The following is a 22,648-nucleotide window of genomic DNA, read 5'->3' as shown; positions in this document are numbered from 1 at the left end:
ATTTCAATTACTCCAGATCCGTTGCCTAAAGGTGCACGTTTTGCTCCCTGTATAGAAAACTGATCACTCTCTACTTTGCCTCGAGATAATTTTAAATATTTCAGGGAATTGATGGCTGATCATTTCATTCAAAGTTTGCCTTTCTGGGAATATTATTTAAGTTGTTAAAAGGTAAGAATTCCTCTCTGTGTTTAAAAATGAAGTTTATGGTATTAGCTATTCCAGTGGTCCTTTGCTAGGCAACCGCTGTGTGATTACTTTCAAACCGAGTGCACTGGTTCAATGACATGCAGTTTGGAAGGAGATTTTTCCCATCTTTCCTGCACTGCAGAACTTTGTCATACAATGACTCCCAGCTATCCTTCTAGCAGTGGCAGTAACAGCAGGAGGAGCTCTGAAGGCTTCCAAAGGTACAAGGAGACACTGAGCAGAGCTCTTAAAAGATTTTACCTCCTCTGGGTTGCACGTGACTGCAGGATGTACAGAATGAATTATGTCCCAGAAGAGAGGAGTCTTTCAGAAGAGAGGAGAGTTTCTTTGCACAGATTATTTTGTGTGTGTAGAGAAGGAAATATACGTACCATGGCTAATCTTCTTTAATGTGCATGCAATGCTTTCAGATACATAGAGAATATTTACTTCTAGAAGGAATAACGTGAAGAATAATATAATCATCACCATCATCGGCAGCAGCAGCTGCATGCAGTTTGGAGTAGTGCAGTAGGGAAAGAAGCCACAGCACATACTCTTGTATGTAATGTGGCTCTTGAATGTAATGAGACAATCCAGTAATCTCAATAGAAGTTTACTTGGCTGAGGATAGAACTGAAGTGATAATTTAGCTGAACATTTTAATTTACCATAGCTATTAAAGAAATTCATTCAGTATATGTTGTACAGAAGCATGATTGCCTTTGAGAGCAACACTGGTGCTTTCAGTTGGGGGAAGGGAGGGAGGGAGGGAGGGAGGGATCATTATGAAAACACTGGAGTACAAATTATTGCACTAAGAGTTACCATAAACTCCAGCAGAGCAGAAGCCAAACGGAAGGAAGGAAGGAAGGAAGGAAGGAAGGAAGGAAGGAAGGAAGGAAGGAAGGAAGGAAGGAAGGAAGGAAGAGGAGTTGTGAGTACCCTAAAGGACGAATACATCAATTTTAACTGGAAAAAGGAAGAAAATTAAAATACCCTTTGAAACATCAAGAAGGCTATTATATTTAAATAAAATAACTTCGGCATTTTCACAGGAATAGCCCAATTTAGCTCTCACCATGGAATCAAGGATATGGTTAACTCCTTGTATAATTTGCAAGTGTCTTCAATGTTTTTGTCCACATCTCAGCCCTACACTCTGGTTTTTTAATCACAGGAGAGAAATGGAAATGCTTTGAATACATTCACCTTCTAAAATGTGCCTCTAAAGCAGATAAGACAAACTATATGCTGAAGGTGTGAATTTCATTAAGTGTAGAAAGGAGGCCACAGTGTGCAGGTTATCTGCAGAATTTGCCTTCTAGATGTCTAAAATCACAGGAAATTAATCCTGCCTGAAAGACCCTAAATCAGTTAATGACTAATTGTGATGATGGACTCTCTACGTCATTTAATGTGCCATAATTTTCTCCCACTCTCATGTTTATCAGGTTTGTTTTCATCAAAGGCCTTGGAAGCAGATTCTTTATTACTTTCCCAGTATCTTACAGTGCAATATCTACTCCTCCTCCTGGCTGGTGTGCTGGGTGTCATGACCACGCTACTGAGAGGAGCAGTGACCTGTGTGGGTTCTGGAATTGTGTGTATCATATATTATACATAATGGAGGAGTGCAGATTGTGTTTGACTTCATACCATTCTCAGGCAGCTTATCTATAAGCACACAGTTCTAGATACAGGAACTAAGTAAAAGAAATTGAAAGGCTTGACACATTTCCTATAGTCTTTGATTTCATTTTTTGCTCATTCTTCTACCTTGGTAGAAAATGTTTGACTTATTAACATTTCTTCCATGCTTTTCAGTTTGTTCCTGCCAGTAGAAACACTGGTTTACACTCCACCTGACTCTTTATACCTGTTTCTATGAAATTATCTCATTGCTGTGGTATAAATCTTTCTTCAGTGAGGCAAACCAGCCAAACAGTGAGCCAGCAGAACCTGTGGCAGAACACATCAATTCCCTGGTGCCATTTCCTGCACAGAGAAGACTGCTGGGGATTAGTGGAATGGCAATAACCCTTAGCCACAAGGCTCACTATGTCATGATGCACTGCAATACCTCCTAGTTGTAACCAGAGTGAGCCCTTTAAGGACAGCTTCTGAAATGACTTTCCAGTTTCTTGGGGTTACACAGTTTTCACTGGCACAATTCTTGTGAAAATTCATCTAACAGAGGCATTCTGGAAACATTCACAGGCTTGTCAACCTCTTCCAAATATATCTATTTCAAACGGACGTACTTTAAATATAGGAACTTTTCCCACATTCCCAAATTTCCACCATCAGATTTTTATTTACCTTTAAGTTTCTAACTTACAGCAATTAATTGATTTTACAGTGACTTCAGAGATGCTTTGGATGAAAGGTACTCTTACTGAGTTAATTTATTTTCTATATAATATTTAGCTGTAGTCAAATTATCCACTGTAAGAAATGCATTTATTTATATGCCCTCTGTTCCTGGATGATTAAGTTTTAATTTGCCTCAACTAATAAACCCATTGTGCTTCTGCTTGAGTGAGTTGTATGTCCATTCCTCGGGGGATTAATCTTTATATGTTTCAAATTTCTTCATTCTTCTGATGGTTTGTTGTAAGAAGCCAGAGTTACTTAACTATTGCAAATGACGCCTTCTGCAAATACCATACTCTAGAAAGTTAAGGTTTGTAACAAGAAGCTGTAAAATTTATTAGGCCAAATCTGATGCAGTTAGACAAAACCGCATAGAAATTCTCTGGCATATAAACTCTTCTTTACATCTGAAATGGAAGCAACCTATTTCAAGCGAAGTACAGAAATCAGTCCCAGTTCAGTTTTATTACTGTTATTCACCATGACTGTCTGAGAAAGTGAACATCTCTGAGGCTGAGAGAGCTGTTAGTAGGGCAGAGGTGGTAAGGTCAGTAGCCTCTACTGAGGAGAGAGGAGGGACAGATTATTATACCCTGTGGAATCACAAGGATTAGTAGAAGAGATACAGTGAAAAAAATCACGTTATGTGAGAGAAACTAACCTTTTTACTGATTTCTTGAATGTATGATTTTTACTATACAACAAAATAATAAAACTTGTGTTCAGACTGATCTTCTGAAAATATCACAAATGGCCACAACTGTTTTGAAATGCCAGCGTTGAGTTCTGGTGTCTATTAATGACTTCTTCTGTAAAGGCAACTCATGTGCATGTTACGTTTGCCAAAAAGACCCTATTTTCAGATTCATATCTCAGAAGAAGATAACAGAAGTCACTCAAACCTGAAATTAGGGCACAGAAGACACAGCCTGCTGAAGGAAGGATTTTGTGTGTAGTGATTGCAGAATCTGGTGAATGACAGTACCTTCACATTCATGGCCGTGAAGATATCCAGAAATACCATGTCTGGAAATTCAAGATGCCTTTCAAAACTTTACTCATCCAGAATGATTGCTGAGAAGCCTGTCAAATAATTTCCAGAGAGAACTAACACTTAAGGATATTAGAATGGCAAGGTTTACTTAAATTTCACATGAGAATTACGGTGCAGATGCTGTTGAAACTCTAAAAAATATTTCACATGCAGTTTTTATGGAAGTTAAAATATTAGCAGGTCAGTGAACAGCTATCTGTATCCCATTACAATACGAATTTCCTTTTTGTGCTATTTTTGCAGGTGATTATGTAGTCATGACTATATACTTCGACTTAAGTAGAAGAATGGGATACTTCACTATACAAACATACATTCCCTGTATATTAACAGTTGTTCTTTCCTGGGTATCCTTTTGGATCAAAAAAGATGCCACACCAGCAAGAACAGCATTAGGTAAGTTGTTAATAATTCCCTTTTCCGATGTTCCTGCACTACTATTTGAAAATGTCAGCTTCCTTTCAGAGGGGTCACTAGGTATACCCTTTGGATTATTACTACTACGTCTTGCAGAACCAGATCTACTTATTACTGAGACCACTGGGTTTTTTTCCTGTAACAGGGTAATTAAAAGTAAACTAATCTGACCCTTTGGATGACACTGCCACCTATTTTGCATAAAACTCTTGAATTAATGTCTGTCTCCTTGTTCTCACCATGATATTTTAGTGACATTTTTGAAGACTTAATTAATTGCACTGCTGGCTTCCTTCCCTTCTGTAACTCTCCCCCACTGGCAATTATGTTTTATATATACAGAAAACTGTGGGATATAATAGTATTAACTCATGCAAAGTGTTTTAGCTTGCATGCTTGAAGTTTAGCTTCACACTGGGTGTATTGATATTTTTCATAGATTGTGAATATTTATGCTGGTTTAGGTTTTCCAGAAACTCATTTTTTTTCAGAACCAGCATGTGAATTTTGGCAATGTGGTTTAGTGTACAATTAGAAATGTTGACTTAGACTTAGAAATTTTTTCTAATATCTGTAGAAAAATCTGCAGACTTTGATAACATCAAGGGAATAGGGGTATGTAGCAGCCAATTATATGTAAATATCAGAAAAAAAGGAAAAACAATTCCTTGGTTCAGATTGTGGTTGCCAGGTCTGTCAATATGAACTGATCCAGAAACCTACCAGTCTAGGAAGAAAGGGGAGCCCATGTCAAAGTTTGCATATCTGTTTTCAACCATTCCCAGCAATTCATTGCATCCTCCTGCTGGAGTTTGTTACTACGTAGATCCATTTTATTGAGGTTATTTCACAGGAAGGGAATATGCAGTCTTCATTCCCTCCATGTGAGTGCCAAAGGGCCAGTACACCACAGCTCCAGCAACAGGATGCACACAAAGACTCACAGTTATTCTGTTATGCAGTAACACTTCCAGAACAGCAAAAAGACCATACACAGGTGAGGACAGAGCAGCCTAAAACAGCCTGTTCCTGGCTGGGTAGACTTTCTTCTGATAGCCAGAAAATTGAGCAATAGGTCTTAAGTATAACTCTCTGCTGCACTCTTAAACTGAACTCTTTTCTTCTTAAATTAGGTGACTCAAGGGAGATGAGGAAAGACTGACTGTTCTCCATCCTTTTTTAAAAGGGAGTCTGAAGCCCCATGGGGGGAGTTGCATAGCATCCAATTGGGTTATCCTTTTAATGCAGAAGAAAAAAGAGACAAAAGACATCTAACATTTTGTGTTATTGATTTGCCATAAGCATTTTTCATATCCTGTACCTAAGGGTAGCTCCCCATACCACAAAGCTCATTTTTCCAAATAATTAGACACAGAAGTATTTTAGATCACTAAGCACTAATGTGTGACTCTCCACCTCACTCCTCAGCCAGCAGGAAGTTCAGAGAAAAAATGTATTCAGATACTGAAATAATGAATTTGGACTAAGAACATAAAAATGAGTTTGTTCCAAGCTTCTACTGTATGGATGTCATGACTCACTCCTAAAACTCTGACTGAGAATTTAATTTCATAGGCTAAAATATGACTTTTCTAAAAGTAAAGCCAAGTATATATGGGTCACTTCTTTTGTGCACAGAATCCTGTTGCTCCCAAATTGACAATGGCCTATTGACTCCTGGGATGCAGTAAGCAGATGCTCCCATTGTGCTGTAGACCTGCATGTATAATGCAACTTATAAATCTGTCTGAGCAACAGCATACATCCAGATCTAGACAGTGGCACATGGTAAAATTGTGAGTAATGCAGCTGAAGGCAAACTGCTGAAATTGTTCTACTAATTAGTTGAAATTAATTGTAAAGACTCTGTGCAACAAACCTTCTCCAAGTATAGCTGCCTTAATGTAAAGGACTAGCACCAGGGAAATATTTATCTCTCTGAAATTAATGAATAATTTCCAAAGTTATTGGCAACTACTCACAATTACATGAAGGACAGATTTTATTCCTTTCTGAATAGTGCTAGCTAATACACTTCCATGCTGCGAGAAAAAATATTTGGGGTTTGGGACCATAAGTATTCTTTCAGCAGTACTGTCCAGAGACATTAAAGCGTTCTTTAAAAACTTGGGTTTTAGTCCCCTTTTTGCATGCACTTTGAGGTACTAAGGCCCAGACTGGCAACAAGATTAACTCCAGGCCACATAAAAAGTCAGTGGGAAAATGGAAGTAAAATTTGAGTGCTGGATGAGAACTGTGCTTTTTGATCCTAAGTTATTCTGCTCTTCATCCAAAGAGAAAAAAAAGTCTCTCTGCAGCTTCTACTTGTATCTAGTAATCAAAATTATCTCAAAATGTTCCAAGTCAAGAGGCAACTTTTCCTTGAAGAAAAGTTATGATCTGAAAAGGAATAGGTTATTTTCTGTGAAGATGAAGGGAATTAAGTTAAACTGAAGCTTCCATACAGTTTCCCTGTACTTTTCAAATGTGTATTATATGTAATAGGCAGTTACTACAGAGCAAGATCGAGCTGCAGGTTAAAAAGATACTGTGGGTATCAAGGCCAGAAGTGTGTTGATGTAAAAAAAAAGATACAGATGATATTTAATAAAAAATGAACATTGCTTTCCTTGCCATTTCATCTTTACCTCATTCACTAGAAAACCAAGAAAGTACTCAAAACAGGGCCAGAAAGATGGAGAACTAACTTTATGGACAAGTGATAGCATGCATGAAAGCAGAAGACATTTCCTTTAGTGTCCCACCAACATAAACTCAACAAAATAAAAAATTAGCCTTGCTGACCAAGGAGTTTCTAACAGTGAAACTCCTGCCACCTCATTTTGCATTTGGTTGTCCAGTAAGCAGATTTCAAGCAGTAATAATTTTAAATAACTGTTTAGAGCAATGGTCTAAAAGTTAGAGTGTTTTCATGCATTATGTAGATCTGCAAAATTTGATCTTCCAGTCAGTCCTTTTTGTTATATCAAATAGCATCTCTGGTATGGGATTTACTGAGAATATAATGTCCCAAAATAGTATTTACACAGAGACTTGTAACCTTACACATACAATTTCTACCTGAAAATTTTGGACTCAGGTTACCTCAGAGCTGTCCTTAGCTGATACTAAACTTCTGTTGAAATAGATAGTTCATGAGCCCTGTGAATTTCAATAACAGATGCAAAGCTCACTTTGCCATACGGGACTCCACAAAGTGAGAGACTTCACAATTTCATCTGGCAACACATATGCATTTGAAACCACTCAACAAACTCAATTTCCTTAGCATGAGAGATGAAATGAACTAAGGCTATGGAAACTAGATATTATATTTGGAAATAATAGTGCTGAATTTTATTCATATATACATTTATATATAGTTGCATTCTGATTTGTATATGTACAGAAATACAAAACTGTATCGTTTAGTGCACCTTATTTCTCTTTCCTCTCTGTATGTATCCCCATAAACTCATTTTAACATTTTAAAATGTGTGCCTGTTTGCTAGATGTAAAATTGATACACTAGATAGAATTGTCATAATTTCAAAAACTCAGTGTTTGTTTACAATGTGAGCAAGAATCCACTTGCAAGCATGATCTGAGCTGGTGTTTCACATTGAGGCTTAAGGCATGGAGTAGGATACAGGTGAGTTGAGGACTTGTAAACTTAAACTAATTATTTTTTAATAATTATTTTAATAAAATATGTCCTATCACATGGTGAGTGGGTAACAAAAACATTACATTTGAGTACAGGTAAACGGGATGCTGTATATTGTACTGGAAGAACTCTATAGGTTTTGAGGAATTTTTTTTAAGATAGTAAAATGCCTGAAAGCATGTACATGTGGCTCTGAAAAGGACACTTTTGTGTCAGAAATCTAAATGTGGATCAGGAAGTGTTAAAGAACTTTATTTTATATTGTAGGGTATGTCATAGTCTGGATGTGGTTCTTTTGAAATTAGTGACTCCCAAGGCCTGGGTCAAGGCCATACAGAAAGTGACTGACCTATATTATATACATATAGTAAGGGTCAAATCAAAGCCAGCCAGTTCACACCTTCTGCACTTGGGCATCTCTGCAGTTGGCTACTGTGATAAATGGCAGCATCAGCTGGGTACAGAACTGATGTTGAGGGGTCTGGAGAGGTTGCTGGATCATGCCAACCCTGTCTGCATGTACTGGGAGGTGACATGGATTTCAGGAAATGGCTTTTAGATGTCCAAGGCACACACAAAGTCCACACTTTACACTTCCTATCAGCATTGCTTTAATCTTGGTTATTGACTTGTGATTTTTTTCAGAACCTTTCTGTTTGTTTGTTTGTTTCTGGGTAATAGATATATAAGGAATTAAATTAATCATTCTTATTCAACATCGAGACACAGGCAATAATTTGCATTCTGGCTTTTCCGGGGACTTACTGTTAGCTTGAATGGAGAAGGTTTTTCTTGTGAATCACTGTAGCTTATATCAAACTTTACAAGTCAGAGATGGACAATTCTTCATAAAGAGAAAGCAGTCAAAAGTAATCCACAGATACTTCTTACTCTCCAGAGTGCTTTTAGTGAGAAGTTATTTAACTATGAGGCATAATTTCCATCATTCCTTGCCATTTCAAACACTGTGCACCATTGTGAAACATAATTTTAACTATAAAAAGAGAAAGATTACCTTATGGCTATGCTGTTTGTTGAGAAGGTGCTCTCTTGAGACTTACTTGTGGGAAAGCTTTATATTTTTTTCCCTATCCAACAAGAAGTTGGATTTTTTTTTATCAGAAGACATGCAGTTCATAACAAGTTGGGAGTGAAAAGACTGCTATTCCTCAGGAATGAAGAGAAATTGTATGAATTACTAGGAGTCAAATAACTTACATGACATAGATTTCATTTTAGCACTGGTTTTATCATTTTGGATATTTCACATTAATCCCATTTTGTTCACTATTACTATTGATTAGATTGATTAATCTCAGAAGTGATACTTTGTATGAATTAAAAAGGCTATTTCTGTTAATGTTGCATCTGAAGTATGTATGAGAGTCTTATTCTGACTGAGCAAGTAACATTGACTTCCCTTACTCAGAAGGAAAATGGCACTGGAGGATGCCAAAGGAAGCAGTGGTGTGAAGGCATACTTAGAGAATTCATGGTCAGATCTTAGCAGTTTTTTTCTCCCCCCACCTCTTTTTTGATGATAAGATTTTTCCTGAGAGCACTACTACTATGGAATAGAACATGTTTTGTTCACTGCTTACTAACTTTCTTGATTTTATTTTTCTGGGTTTAGTACTTTTTCTGCTTCATACTTCTCTTCAAAAATTTCTGCATTCTCTCCCTCACCCCCATCTTCAACCTTACTGGGATTGGAATAAGGAAGAGATGAAGAAAAGCATAATGAGACAATGCCAGTTTTGCAAAGATGAAAATAAACAACAGAGCAAATCTGTGTTTACAAAATAACTTCATCCCTCCGATACTATTTTCAATTATTTCTTAATACTACAAAATTCATTAATTACTTGGCCACACTCTGGATTCCCATTTTGTATGTTTATTTGCAAAGATTCTTCTATGATATGGAAAAGTGATGCAGCACACAATTAACTCAAGTTTCTCTCTGCAGGCATCACCACAGTATTGACCATGACAACTTTGAGTACCATTGCAAGAAAGTCATTGCCCCGTGTTTCCTACGTCACTGCCATGGATTTGTTTGTGACTGTATGCTTTCTATTTGTATTTGCTGCTCTGATGGAGTATGCCACCCTCAACTACTACTCAAGTTGCAGGAAACCAAACTGTACTAAGAAGAAAAAGTCGGTAAGATGGGAGCATTTATATTTCTTTTCATGTGCAGCTCAGGGAGCAGATAATCATTCAATGGTACCCTGTAATTCCATGGCACTTCATTCCTCCAAGATCTTCCCAGTGGTGTGATCTGCCCTGAAAGCTGATGGAAAAGTCACCCACAGTAGCAGTAGGAGCAGTTATGTGCCTGCTGAGTGAGGTCTGTTCCTAACAGAAAAACCCTGCTCACCATGGAACAGCAACCCTGCCTACACATCCTTTGTCCTCCAATTACTGTGCTGGTAGTTGGTAAAGTCTCCCACTGAAACAGATTGTGTAGCTTGTTATACAAATAAGTGCACATCAATGTATGTTCAAATGCTATTTGAATATATATTGCTATTGCTATTTCATGGTTTAACAGGCCTAGAAATATTTATGAGCAGAATTTCATTGTCTCTGCTGGGAACCAGCATTTGGTTTAAGCCCTGTGCACAATGGTGCATGTTCCCAAGGACAAAAATGGAAGTCACTTAAAAAGGTTTTAAAGGTTTTAGGCTTGGCTCATTTTTGGCCAAAAACCAACTTCTAAGTGTAACACCCAGAAAAAACATAAAAGGTATCTATTTAGAATCAACTAAAGCAATAATGCCGGAAGAATTGCCTGGTTTACTTCATAACTGACTATGAGAATGAGAGGGTGCAGTTTGATAGAGAAAAAAATCTCAGTGTAAATGTAATGGAAGGGGGTTGACCACTCAAGATCAGTGATAAATATTATTTGTTCAAGATCAGTAGTTGGAGATATTGGATGCCATTGTGTGTAATGGAGGAAATAAGGACATTTGAAATCAGAAATCAAAGCCAAATAGGAAAAATGTGAAGAAGGAAATTGAAGAGAGAGAAGCCTAAATTTAGGGAATAATAGGTCATGATGTAAAAAGGGATTGAATGAAGAGCTATAGAAAATGATTGAATGAAGAACTAATGAAGGAAAAGCTGAAACAAATATGGGATTAGAAAAAGTCTAGAAAGCCACAGACTTAGTCAGTGACAACTCCACTAAACTTAAAATAGCTTCTTGCAAAAATGCATTGCTCACAAAAGCAGAAGATTGTTACCAAAAGAAAAGTTTGAGACCAAAATGTTCAAACTAAAATTGCCATCCTATAGAAATACTGAATTAAAAAGTCATGAGTATCTTTGTTAGTAGGATGTAATTCCAGACATATGAATGAAGATGTGAGAAAGAATGCAACATTGACGGGATTTAAATTAACACTAGAAAAAAAGCTCAGTTACCTATTGTTTGATCATTTAATGGGTTAAATAAAGATTTTAAGTCTATGGAAACTAGATGTGTATTCTGCTGAAGTTTCATGCCATTTTCAAGTGTACAGAATATTATGTTGAATATACAGAACACACTGCATGGAGTGTTTTATGTATTTAAGGGCTTGGTTGAAGGAATACTATTGACTATAGGTGCATGTGAAGCACTAAGTATGTTTTCTTCTGAATAATTCTCTTGTTATCTTTATTTAAGCTACCTGATGTAAGTTTTGGTCATGTAATGGTAAGTAAGTTATTTTATTCAGTGAGTGAATTGGGGGCATGAATAGATGGTTGACATTTACTTGCACTAATTCCTGAGAGAGCTGTATTGCTGTGTTATGCTTTACCCTGACTTCACTAAAAATATTGGTTTGCTTTTTTGTTAAAAGGTCAGTTTGTTTTCAGCTGTGGCAGAGGAACATAGCTGCCTCTTTCTATAAGGACTTATCAAGTGATATGAGAGGGATGAGGGTCAAGTATAGAATATTATGTGTTATTTTTACCTCAGAAATTTTGAGTGTCGCTTTATATAATACCGAAGTTTCTCACTACATTTTATGAGACAGTAATAAGCACAAGTTATGTCATAAACTTCTATGGAGTTTTAATTAAGTTTCACAGAAAAAAAAGGAAGTTCATTTATGCATATGCAAAACCTTTAGTAAGCTTTCAGGTGGATTTTCAAATAATTTAGGCACACAAGTTGAACGCAGGTAGTTGTGCTCTGTCTACAAATGGAATATGTGCAGCAGCAATGAAGCTGGAACAGAGCACAAAATTGTGTCTCTGAGTCAATGAATACCTGCTATAGTATATGCAAATATAAAGCAGTTAACCAGCTGGTTGAATGGTCTGCCATCAGGTAAGAACAGAGACAGAACTAAAACACTGAGGTTTGTATTTCTTAGGTTGGATATGATGAAGTTGCTCATTTACAACTGCCAGATCCATGTTATTAGCCTATCATTTTTAAAATAATAATATACATGTTTGGTTTTTTTTTTTAACATGAGGTTTTCTCTGATGTATTTTAAGACCTCATATCATTTAGAAAGTCTGCTCATTGGCAATTAGTGGTTTACAGCAAGCATCGCATCTATCCACTTCCTACTGCTGTCACTCCCTGGACACACTTTTCTGGAAGGTGAAGTTAACAGAGCATGTTGAATGGCTAGCAGCACTTTCCTTTTTCCAATTAAAAGCTATAGGGAAAGATAATTAAAATTACATTAGTGTTTAAAAACCTTTATCTAGAACTAGTCATTCTGATCTGCTTGGAAAGCATCTACAGCATTTTCAAGGTTTTACTCACTCTTTTCAAGTTTTTTACTAGCTGGTTTTTTTTTCACCTTAATATAGTTACTGAGCACCTTTGTCTATACTGAGGACTTTTGTCTATACAAAGAAATCTTCAAATTAGAGCTTAAGTAAGCAATGTCTCTGGCTCTCAATATATAATTTTGTCTTTTTCAGCTTTGTAGTGATGACACTTAAAAGGTGAAATTTATTATCTTAGTAAATCCATGTTCAGGCAATGCCAAGCCTTTTCTTTTCCTCCTAGAAAACACACATATATTCCTTGTCAGAAACAATAGTATTAAGCATGTTTAACACTTCACCTAAACTGCCTTGTCCAAGGTCCTGGAGAAGTGCCTTGCCCTGGCAGACCTCCTGGGTGGGACTGGGATGGTGCCCACAGTGTGTGCACTACTCTCCTCCCAACCCCAGCTCAGCTGGACACACAGAACATGGGGGGACCATCCACCTTCCCCTCATATCTTGTCACTTCAGGACACCTCCTACGTGACAGAAATTAAAACAACCAGATGAATGTCTCTGAATTATTAGGGCAATTATTTTATCTTCTGTCCTGAGCAGATAGTGGATATAACAAAACAACAACAAAATACCCCAGAGATGAGGAAGTTTCCTTTGCAGAGCCAGAGCACTTTTTTATCATCACTCACCAAAACCTCTCTGAGCCTTTTTTTTTAACATAAATAGTTTAGACAGGCATGGAAAATTTCAGTCCCTGAGTTGGAAGTGTTCATAAAGACCTGCAATAAATGTGCAATATATGACATAGTGGTTTAGAAGAACTCCTTGTATACTCTAGTCATAGTCTTTTCTTTCCATAATACTAGAGTCAAAAAAGATTGCTTGTAAAATAATCTTATACCTTTTTCACATGGCAACACACTGTAAAGCTCTGAAACAAGCCACACAAAGCTTTACAAAAGAGAGAGAAGACCATATGGGTGTAATTTCTGTTATCTAATCTCAGAGATAAAGTCATTCACAACAAATAGATTTGCAGTAATCTGCTTCTAAACTGCAATCTGCTTGCAGATCACAACAGAATGCAGCTGAGACATTTTAGCATTTACTTATGATAAAATGAATTGTGTCCAGAAGCTATTGACTCTATTCCGTAGGGCAGTTGCTCAGGTGTAGTTATCTGCATTGGCAGTGCCAGCATCTAAGTAGAGGGATGCCACACCAAGTTCTTAGCTCAGGGACCAGCATTTTTAATGAGATGGGTAATACTACAGCATGCCAAACCAAAATATTTGTAGAAAGCAAATTAATATAACAAGGAAACATTTGTGCTGAGGCACATCAATCACATCACTAATGTTTTTTCACATCCAGGAGGAAAGTTTTCAGATACCCCCTAACCTTCAGCAGGAAATGTTGAGTACTTTGTATAGCATGGAAGCAAGAGCCCAGAGCATCCTCCTAAATACAAGCAGTTGTGACCAGCTTGTTCCTGGCACAGCCAGCACGTTCCTGCAGGCAAAGCCAATGCTCAGCACAGTGCCAGGGACAGGAAGGGCCTCAGGTAGAAAAACCAGGCTGACAGGGCTGGGTCTGCTTCGTCAGGATGGTACAGACAGGCAGCAAAGCTGATGGGACCTTTTCTAGTGATGTCAGCAGAGGAGGTGACACTTGTGAAGATGGAATGGGTCGTTTAATGAGAGGGGAGACTATTGTGGGAAGGCATCCTGCATGCCAAAGAAATGATGTGACAGAAAAGCTGACAAAGTGTAAATAGGGAGTACATTGAAGAAGGAAAGGTCTGTAAGCATGAATGCTGCTGTGAGGATGCATAACATCAAAATTCCTATTTCTGAGCATGTGTGACAAGCACTAAGAGGACATGCCTCGGGATGGCTTTTGAAATCGTGTACTGAAATGACCAATATCTATTGTTGACCGTATCTGTTCTTATAAATCATAGTAAAGTTAAGAGGCAGTGAATGTACCTATGTGAAGTATTGTATAATTAAAAGGAGAGGGGGAATATCTTCCTTAGTTTTGAGAATCCATCTTAAATGTGGTAGCTGCAAGTGTTTAAAACAACTTGCAAATTATATTCTGACAGGTAAGTGAATTCCTAAGTGTGAAAAAATGATTGCTTTCTACTGTGATTATTAATTTTGGTCTGCATCATTCAGCAAAACTTGTCAAACTGTTGCAATTTTTTTCTCTCCTCAGAATTATTCTGTACTTGATATGAGACCACCAACTACAGTCATCACATTGAACAATGCCATGTATTGGCAAGATTTTGAAGATGCGTGTGTCTATGAATGTCTGGATGGGAAAGACTGTCAGAGCTTTTTCTGTTGTTATGAAGAGTGTAAATCAGGCTCATGGAGGAGAGGACGGATTCACATAGACATCTTAGAACTGGACTCTTACTCTAGGGTCTTTTTTCCCACATCCTTTCTGCTGTTTAACCTGGTCTACTGGGTTGGATACCTCTATCTTTAAATGTTGCCTGTAGCAGTGAAGACTGCTGCGTTTTCTCCCTGTGGATGGATGGTGAAAGTGCAGAAAAAGTGAAGGACACAGTCAGTTTCATCTCCAGTTAAAAAGACCACATTAACTTTTACTATCACAGAGCCTGATGAAGAATTTTAACATGTAATTTCTTGAAAAAGAAAAACACAGAAGAATTCTCTCCTAACTGCTATTTGTTTTAAGAAAAAGGTTCTTACAAAGTTCAGCTGCATTTGTAGTGTAAGCAATGTTTATGAACAATGTTTATGAATAACTATTGTATATTAAAATCTCTACTATTGTCCCTTACGATATGAGCTATTCACAATTCAGGCAAAGTTTAAATATGTAATTTTTATTTTTCATTCTCATACTTTCTTCAAAATGCTGCCATATCCCTAAGGCTCAGAGAAATGTACACTGGCACAAGCAAATAAGCCAAAGCTGATGAAAATGCTCATTTGTATGTAAATTTGCTTGATACCACAGGTTTTGGGAACTGATGATCTCCTTGATATAGAACAACCACCAAGAGACACTAAGAAATGTCTGGTAGGATCAAAATGTGGACATGACTTTCTGCAGAGGTCTGAGATTCATTGAATTAGCCACTTACCCACTTACCCATATTTGTTTTGACTTAGAGGTGAAAAGGCAGACAGAGAAAAAAGCTATAATTTGGATATAAATAAGCCTTGCCTATCTGTGAGGCAGCTGTAGGCATAACTTCTACAGTTTTTCAAGCTTTTAAATGTGTTTTTTATGACTCATTAAACACAGGATGGTCATTGATTTCTAAAGTACTATACTTGAAGCAGGACAAGATTCCTCTTGTTTGTGTCATTGTAGCAGTTCACAGTGCATAGCCCATGAGTAAAAATTATAATAGCACCAGGAATATGTGACTTTCTTTGGATTTCAATTTGCTGAAAAAGTATGCCCATGCATTCTTATTTTTTCTCTCAAAGTTGTATTATAAAATTGAAAAACATGTGTGCCAAAGGCCTTTTTTTTCCTTTTCATAACATTAAACACTGCAATATTTACTCACAGTAGTTGTTCCCTGTGCCTGAGCTAAAGACTTAACACTTGTGGCTTGAATAGTGCATTACAGGAACTCAATTGTGACACTTGGATTAAATATGAAATAGCTGCCACATATAGAAAGAGGTTCTTTTCATTCTTTTCCAAAATTTCCAACTGTATTTTACACTATAAACAATTTTGTATTTTTCAAGGTTTGGACCATTCAATTCTAAACTACCCATTTTTTCGAAAACTAGTTTTGCAGTATTAAACTAAGTGATGTCTTTTACAGACTGTCTACACAATGGTTATTAAGCAAACAAAACACAATCAGAATTAAATAGCAATAGCTTTTCACTACCCCTTGCATGACAAATTGTTACAAAAGATTGAAGTTAAAAGATAATTAAAGCAGCAATTCTATTTCTTTTCTCTTTTGGAGATAATTTTTTAATGAACTCAAAAACTCTGTGTCTCTTCCAGGCAGTATTTAATGAAAAAATGAATAGTGGATGTGACTTGAAAGGAGTTCCTTTTCCCTCAACAGGAAAACCCTGCAAACAAGCAAAAACTAATGCAATGGTAATTCTAAAGGAACAGAAATGCTGTCATGTTCTTTGAAACATCACTGTCTCTCATTGCTGTTGCTCTCTGTTCTTCCACTGAGTTTTAATAGGAGGAAAAAACAAAACTAACCCAAAAGTTAATTTTAGTTTTTCAAAATCTTTCTTCTGTTTTTAACTTGTCTCAGATATTTGAAACATAGCTGTGTTTAGGTCGTGGAGGGGAATTACTTCTGTAAGGACTGACAAAATTCAAATTAGAAGCACAGAGAATAAATATTTTGAGGCAGAATCAAAGCCTTATTTTTAGAAAATCTGCCCAATCTGATGTCTTCTAAACCAATGATAACCTTCTTATTTCAAAATATATGTTGAAAATTATGCTAACTCTAATTAACAAATTAACTGCTCTGTAAACCTGTGTCCTGCACATGGAGGTATGGACTTAATTTGAGGATGACGGTGATATTTTAAGTAGTGCAAGAAGGTGATTAAATTTGAGTTGGCTATCCTGATCTCTAATTATTAATTAGTCTACTCTAATAGTCACCTTCAGCCATATTTTGCAAGAATACTAGAAATACTCCAAGCCAAAATAAAAGAATGGAAACCATTTTCCTTTAGGGGGGTGATCCTGCAAAACCTCTGCACAATTGATTTTAGTGGTAGTATTGAGACAAATGATACACAATCAGGTGCCTTCCACCACTAGATCTTGAACAGGTAATGTTTCTTTAACAATTCCATACTGTGTGAGTTTTCTGGGAAGTGGAACATTCCCGTGTTAGATGATGAGTATATGCTTTTCTTGCACTTCTGCTCATGGCTGTTCATGAGCCCTGCTGAAAACAGACAATCCCAACAGATCCTTCTTTGGAAGACTGATTCTTCTAAGTCCATTCATATTGCCAATTTTCTGACTATTTTCATAAACAGAAGATGGAAGCAAATAATTCCAATTTTCCCACTGTCCTAAATCAAGAAGGAAGCTTCAGACACTACTGCCTTCTGCTCTTACAGTGAGAGCAGAGGACATTTTCTGCTGTGTAATTAATTCTGTTCTGGGGTTATCAAAAATTGCTTTTTATGCAAGGCAAGCGGCTGCAGGCTGGCAGGTTCCTGAATGCACTCCTCTGCTTGTTCCCAGTAACTTGGCTTACTCTCACTGCTTTACTGCTCTGTGCTTTGGCAGCCACTGAAAAACCTTAGAGATCAAAAAAAATAAACTTTCTGTGATCTGCATAATTCAAAATGCCATTGTGGTCTGCATACATCTATGTGCCATATCCTTCTGTAGGAGTAAGAATATTCTCATTCACCTTCTTTTGCTTCTTTTGCAAATTGGCAAAAGTTAACATTTTTGTGTGCCGTCCCACGAGAAATGTAAGAACTGTATTTTAGCATTCTAGAACATGTTTTTATCATATAATTTCATATTAGAGACTTGCATTTATTCAACTACTTCTTTTTTGTTATTTAGTACTTCTTTTTACCTTTCCAAGGAAGGGAACAGAGGAAGGAAAAACCAAATGAGCAGCGAAATGAACACATTTGGCTATGTAAAACCTCAAAACCAAGTATCTTCACATTTTATTTCTTCCTTGTCAGAGTTGCAGAAGGGATTATGAGGGTTTTTTAAATAATCACCTTTGTTTCCCAGGAAGATCTAAAGTCAGTCCTCTTATTCTCCCCTTCAATTAAAAGTTCTTGGACATAGTTTTTCTTTATTGAGGGCAGCATTTTCAAGGCAACTAAGACTGTATAAAAAATATTGGTCTGCTTAATTCAATCTTCTCCGTTTTCCTGGCTCTGATGCTTACCGTATTGACAGCTCCTTTTTTTACAGCCGCTCTTCCAAGAATAAGGGTATAAAAACTTGTAGCCAGTTTATGCTCTCTGAATGTCCAGCAGTAATGGGGAACTGCAGTGCCACACAATTTTAATATAACTTTCTAACCAAAAAGTAGGGGTGTAGTTTAAAACACCCCAGGCATTTTGATAACCTTCTCTTTCTCATTGTCTCCTTAATCAGCTCTCAACTGTATATTGCTGTATTGTGCATACCAATAAAAATGATAAAAATTACAAAAGCCAGAACTGTCTTCACAGAGACAGTGATGAGTAGTGAAGCTAAAAGAAGAAAAAGAAATTATTTTTATTGCTGTGCAGCTCTTATCTGCTGCAGTCCTCTTATTCAATTTAACCCACAGCTAATTCCAAATCATCCACCTGGAGGTTTGCACATTCATCAGCTGGAACAGCAGTGACACATGAGCCTTTAACTGATAGGAATTTATTTCTGGAACTGCAGGCGTACTGCCAAATAACTCAGACAGATAGCTATCTTAAACACTTCTGCAGCTCTAATGTGTCTTGGTGTCTAGCATCTCACGTTATTTCATGAATTTATCACAACTCTCCTTACTAGGTCATTTCATGAAGGGAAGGCTGTTTACCTTCCTTTTATACAAAATTTCACCATATATCTAATAAAATGACTCTCCTACATGACTGGATGCCAGGTAGCTCTGGAACTGCTGACTTTGTGGGAAGGGAGATTCAGTATTTTAAGACAGACAGATTTCAGAGAATCACAGAATCAAATAGGTTGGAAAAGACCTTGGAAATCATCAAGTCAAACCTATGACCTAACACCACCTTATCAGCTAAACCATAGCACTAAGTGCCATATCCAGTCTTTTTTTAAACGCCTCCAGGGACTATTTCATTAGCTTCACCATCTGGAGGGTTGGTGTTGCCTTCCAAACTGTAAAACAAAGTGCCCACTGAAACCTTTAAAAGCTGTCCATAACAAATTGTGCTTTTTCTATTGGCTGCTCTTTCCTGGTTCCATATAATGCAGTAAGAAAAGGCAAGCCATATCTGATAATATTAGATGCCTACACAAGCAGATGATTTTTTTTCAAGATATCTTCTTCTTCTTCTTCTTGCTCACAGTGAAACGCTTGTGCCTCCTACGTCAGTGCCTTTATCATTTATTAATATGAAAGGATATTTCCTTAACATATTTCTCATCTGAAAGTTAGAAAGTGAGACCAGTGACCTTCCTGGAGTTCTTCCTGAGCACTACAGCATATGATCAATATTCTAAATGTCTTCAACCTACAGATTGAGCATTTCTCTGCATTTTCTCTATTTTTCTGAACAGTCTGTAGGTTCTGTGTTTCCTATATAGCAAAAGGCTGCAGTGGAACTTCAGCAGTTTAGCAGAATCCTTCCTTCTTCAGTCAGCAATTTCATTCCATCAAGAGATACAGAGTGTTAACTCAAGGGTCATCCAGATCTCTTTCCAGAAGACTATTTAAAATAGGCAAAACCAGACTATGGATTTGGAATGTATTTCCACAGATGAATGGTGAGGTTCTTTTTCTTTTAGACGTTTTGGCTTTTTCTCTCAGTTAATTTTAGATCCTTCCACCCTCCACAAGCATAAAATTAGCTCAACTTATACTTGCCTACTGAGAAAAAAAGTTATTAGTCTTATTCTGTGCTTGTGTGCCCACCATCACACTCTCTTCTTGAAGGGTTCTAGTGTCTATGTGAAAAAATAAAGGCCTTTCTTCCAGACTCAGTAACCTTAAGAGTATTACCTTTTTCCCTGGGATCTAGAAGAATGTCTTTCCTCATAATTTAGGCCACTGGTTTAGGTACTAAAACAAAGCCATGTTCTATATCTAAAGTGAAATTATGTTTCAACAAAAAAATCTCATCTTGAACTGAATTGCTTTGAGAAGTTAGACAGTTATTTTTTTATGCTGAACTTTTGGTGGATAATTTAAAGAGATATGATGGCCTACAAACCTGTCTAGCTAAGTCCTGAACTAGGAATAAATATTGTTCTAACCATAGTTTACCTAGCAGCTGTTTCTATAAATGACTTTGGATCGTGACTGACTTCAAGCACTTGGTTAGTTACTGCTGACATTCCTCAAGTGAGATATCCAATATCTGTGATGATGTATTGCTTTCTGAAGACTTCACTTTCTTTTACTTTTCTTCTTTTGTCTTGGGTCCTCAAGCCAGTGTCTGTATGCATCTGGACTCCTCAAGGGTTTTCCTAAAAAATATGTGAAATTAGAGAATGAGACTAATTACAAAATTCAGTGCCTCAGAGCTGGACACCTGAGAATTCTCTTCTTTCTACCAAAACATTCATTTTGATTTTCTAATCATTTGCTATTTATAAAGGACAAGCAGAAGACATGGTTATGTTTATTCATATGTCTCGGGGAAAGCTTTCTCAAAGACTGAACCAGGCAAAGTAGGGATTGATATACAGCCAGTAACTTGCTGGGGATTCTTTTATCTAGGTAAGGAATGGCTCTAGTCAGAGGAGACACATCAGCCTTTGGTGTCATTGAAGCACCCAATAACTTGATTTGGAGGCCTAAGCCAGCCAGTGGAGCTTCTTATAGGGGAATGCAGGTGCTCCTTGTAGTGTTTAATACAGCCCTTAATACTCTTGTAATGTCTCTATAACTTCTTTCAGCAGTGTTTGCGAGACAGGAAGCTGTACTGACACAATATGTTCTAAAATACAAAGTATGAAATATCCACAGTGAAGCTGGTGATGGCTTGTTACTGCAACTATATTAGGATTACAAGTTTAAAAAAACCCAGACCTGCTAGGTCTGAGTCAAAACTTTCCACATTAATTAAGAGCACTGACTAGAAGAGGGTTTTAAGTTCAAATCAGCAGTCAGGAAGATCATTGGATAATATTCTATAAGAGTTGTTTGGATTCAAAACTTGTGGAGTGCAGATTTGTAACTTAAGTACTTAATGTGAGATTTGTGATTTACTAACTCAAAATGAGGCCCAAAACAGGTAAATGGTAAAATTTCTAAATTGCATATTAATATCAAATGGATAAAGAGAACAATACTGATGACATATATTTTAAAAAGTACTGACAAATGTGAAATAGAGCATGCTGCAGAGTCCGTTCCATGCTTACAGACCTCATGGGATCCTTAAAATGAAAGCAACTGTGGAACTCATGGAAAGCTGGTAAAATAATTGCATTTGACAGTATTACACAGGCAGCCCAGGGAAGTACAGCACTGCCAGACAGAGTGCTGTAAAGTTAAAAAATAATCAGAATAAGCTCCCACAAAACACTTCCTCTGACCAACAGTGGGAAACCTGGTGCAGAGATTACAGTATCACACTCCCTTATTCTCTCTTGCAGTCATTCAGGAGTCCTGTGACTTTTTTGTCATACACAATCACTTGCAATACCAACCTTAAATCATGGACCAACCCGTGGCTACCATAGGCCATCACCAAACCCCCACATAATCCTCGTCTGAACTCTCAGTATACTGCTCTAAAAACATTTTTTCCCACCATGACCACACATACATTTTTTTTAAAGTGAGTGTAATTTTAGTAATCAAATAAATACTGACAACTATGTGCCAAATTGAATTTTCTTATAGAACACAGACAAAATTTTAGATTTCTAACTATCCTTCCTTCCTAAGTTTTTGTTAGGGGTGTGTGATTTCGTTGCTAGCAGTGCAGCTTGTGATGTCATAGTGAAATGAAAGTACAATTATGTGCCCAATGTGCCTTGAATAATACAGGTAGCACTAGTACCAGTATGTCATTCTAAGTTAGATAGCCATCCCAGTGATCCCCCAGATTGACCTAATCAGAAAAGTCAAACACCCATGTGCTTCATCTCCTCAAGTTCTCAGACAATGACTTTCCCTTCTGGATCACATCCATTCCAGTTTTCTTTGTGTTAAGGAGTAGGGCTGTGCGTCTAGAATACTATTTATATTCGTATTTTGATCCCAGCATTTGTATTTCTGGATACAAATAAATACACATTATCAGAAAATGCAAGTATGGCGTGCATGTTTGGTGGTTGTATTTTTCTTATGGAATTTGAGAGCTTAACAAAATAGAAATAGATTTCTGAAAATTTGCTTCAGAGAAAAGGCATGGTGTGTTACCTTTCTAATATGGCGGAGGGTGTTCTTGAAAGTAATTTCAAATGAGTCTTTAAAAATATTTTCAGCAGTGAGCATGAGCTGACTAAATTGCAAAAAATACTTGAGACTGCAGTTTATC

General features: G+C 37.0%; 1 protein-coding gene across 2 annotated transcripts in view; it reads left to right on the top strand.

Moving 5' to 3' along the window:
• GABRG3 (gamma-aminobutyric acid type A receptor subunit gamma3) overlaps positions 1 to 22,416 on the top strand; it is a 297,534-nt gene extending 275,118 nt beyond the window's left edge. The window contains exons 7-10 of one of the 2 annotated variants that reach the window (XM_039725755.1): positions 3,863 to 4,015; positions 9,673 to 9,869; positions 11,383 to 11,412; positions 14,670 to 22,416. In XM_039725755.1, the coding sequence (XP_039581689.1) occupies positions 3,863 to 4,015; positions 9,673 to 9,869; positions 11,383 to 11,412; positions 14,670 to 14,948 (659 nt within the window). In that variant the 3' untranslated portion in view covers positions 14,949 to 22,416. The remainder of the gene's footprint in view (positions 1 to 3,862; positions 4,016 to 9,672; positions 9,870 to 11,382; positions 11,413 to 14,669) is intronic. The other variant, XM_039725756.1, reaches the window with a different exon arrangement.
• Positions 22,417 to 22,648: the final 232 nt, after the last annotated feature.

This window comes from Passer montanus, unplaced genomic scaffold (assembly GCF_014805655.1).
Source record: "Passer montanus isolate IOZ18808 unplaced genomic scaffold, ASM1480565v1 scaffold56, whole genome shotgun sequence".
Taxonomy (NCBI): domain Eukaryota; kingdom Metazoa; phylum Chordata; class Aves; order Passeriformes; family Passeridae; genus Passer; species Passer montanus.
Note: the sequence above shows the minus strand (reverse complement) of the source record. Positions and strands in the feature narration are given on the sequence as shown.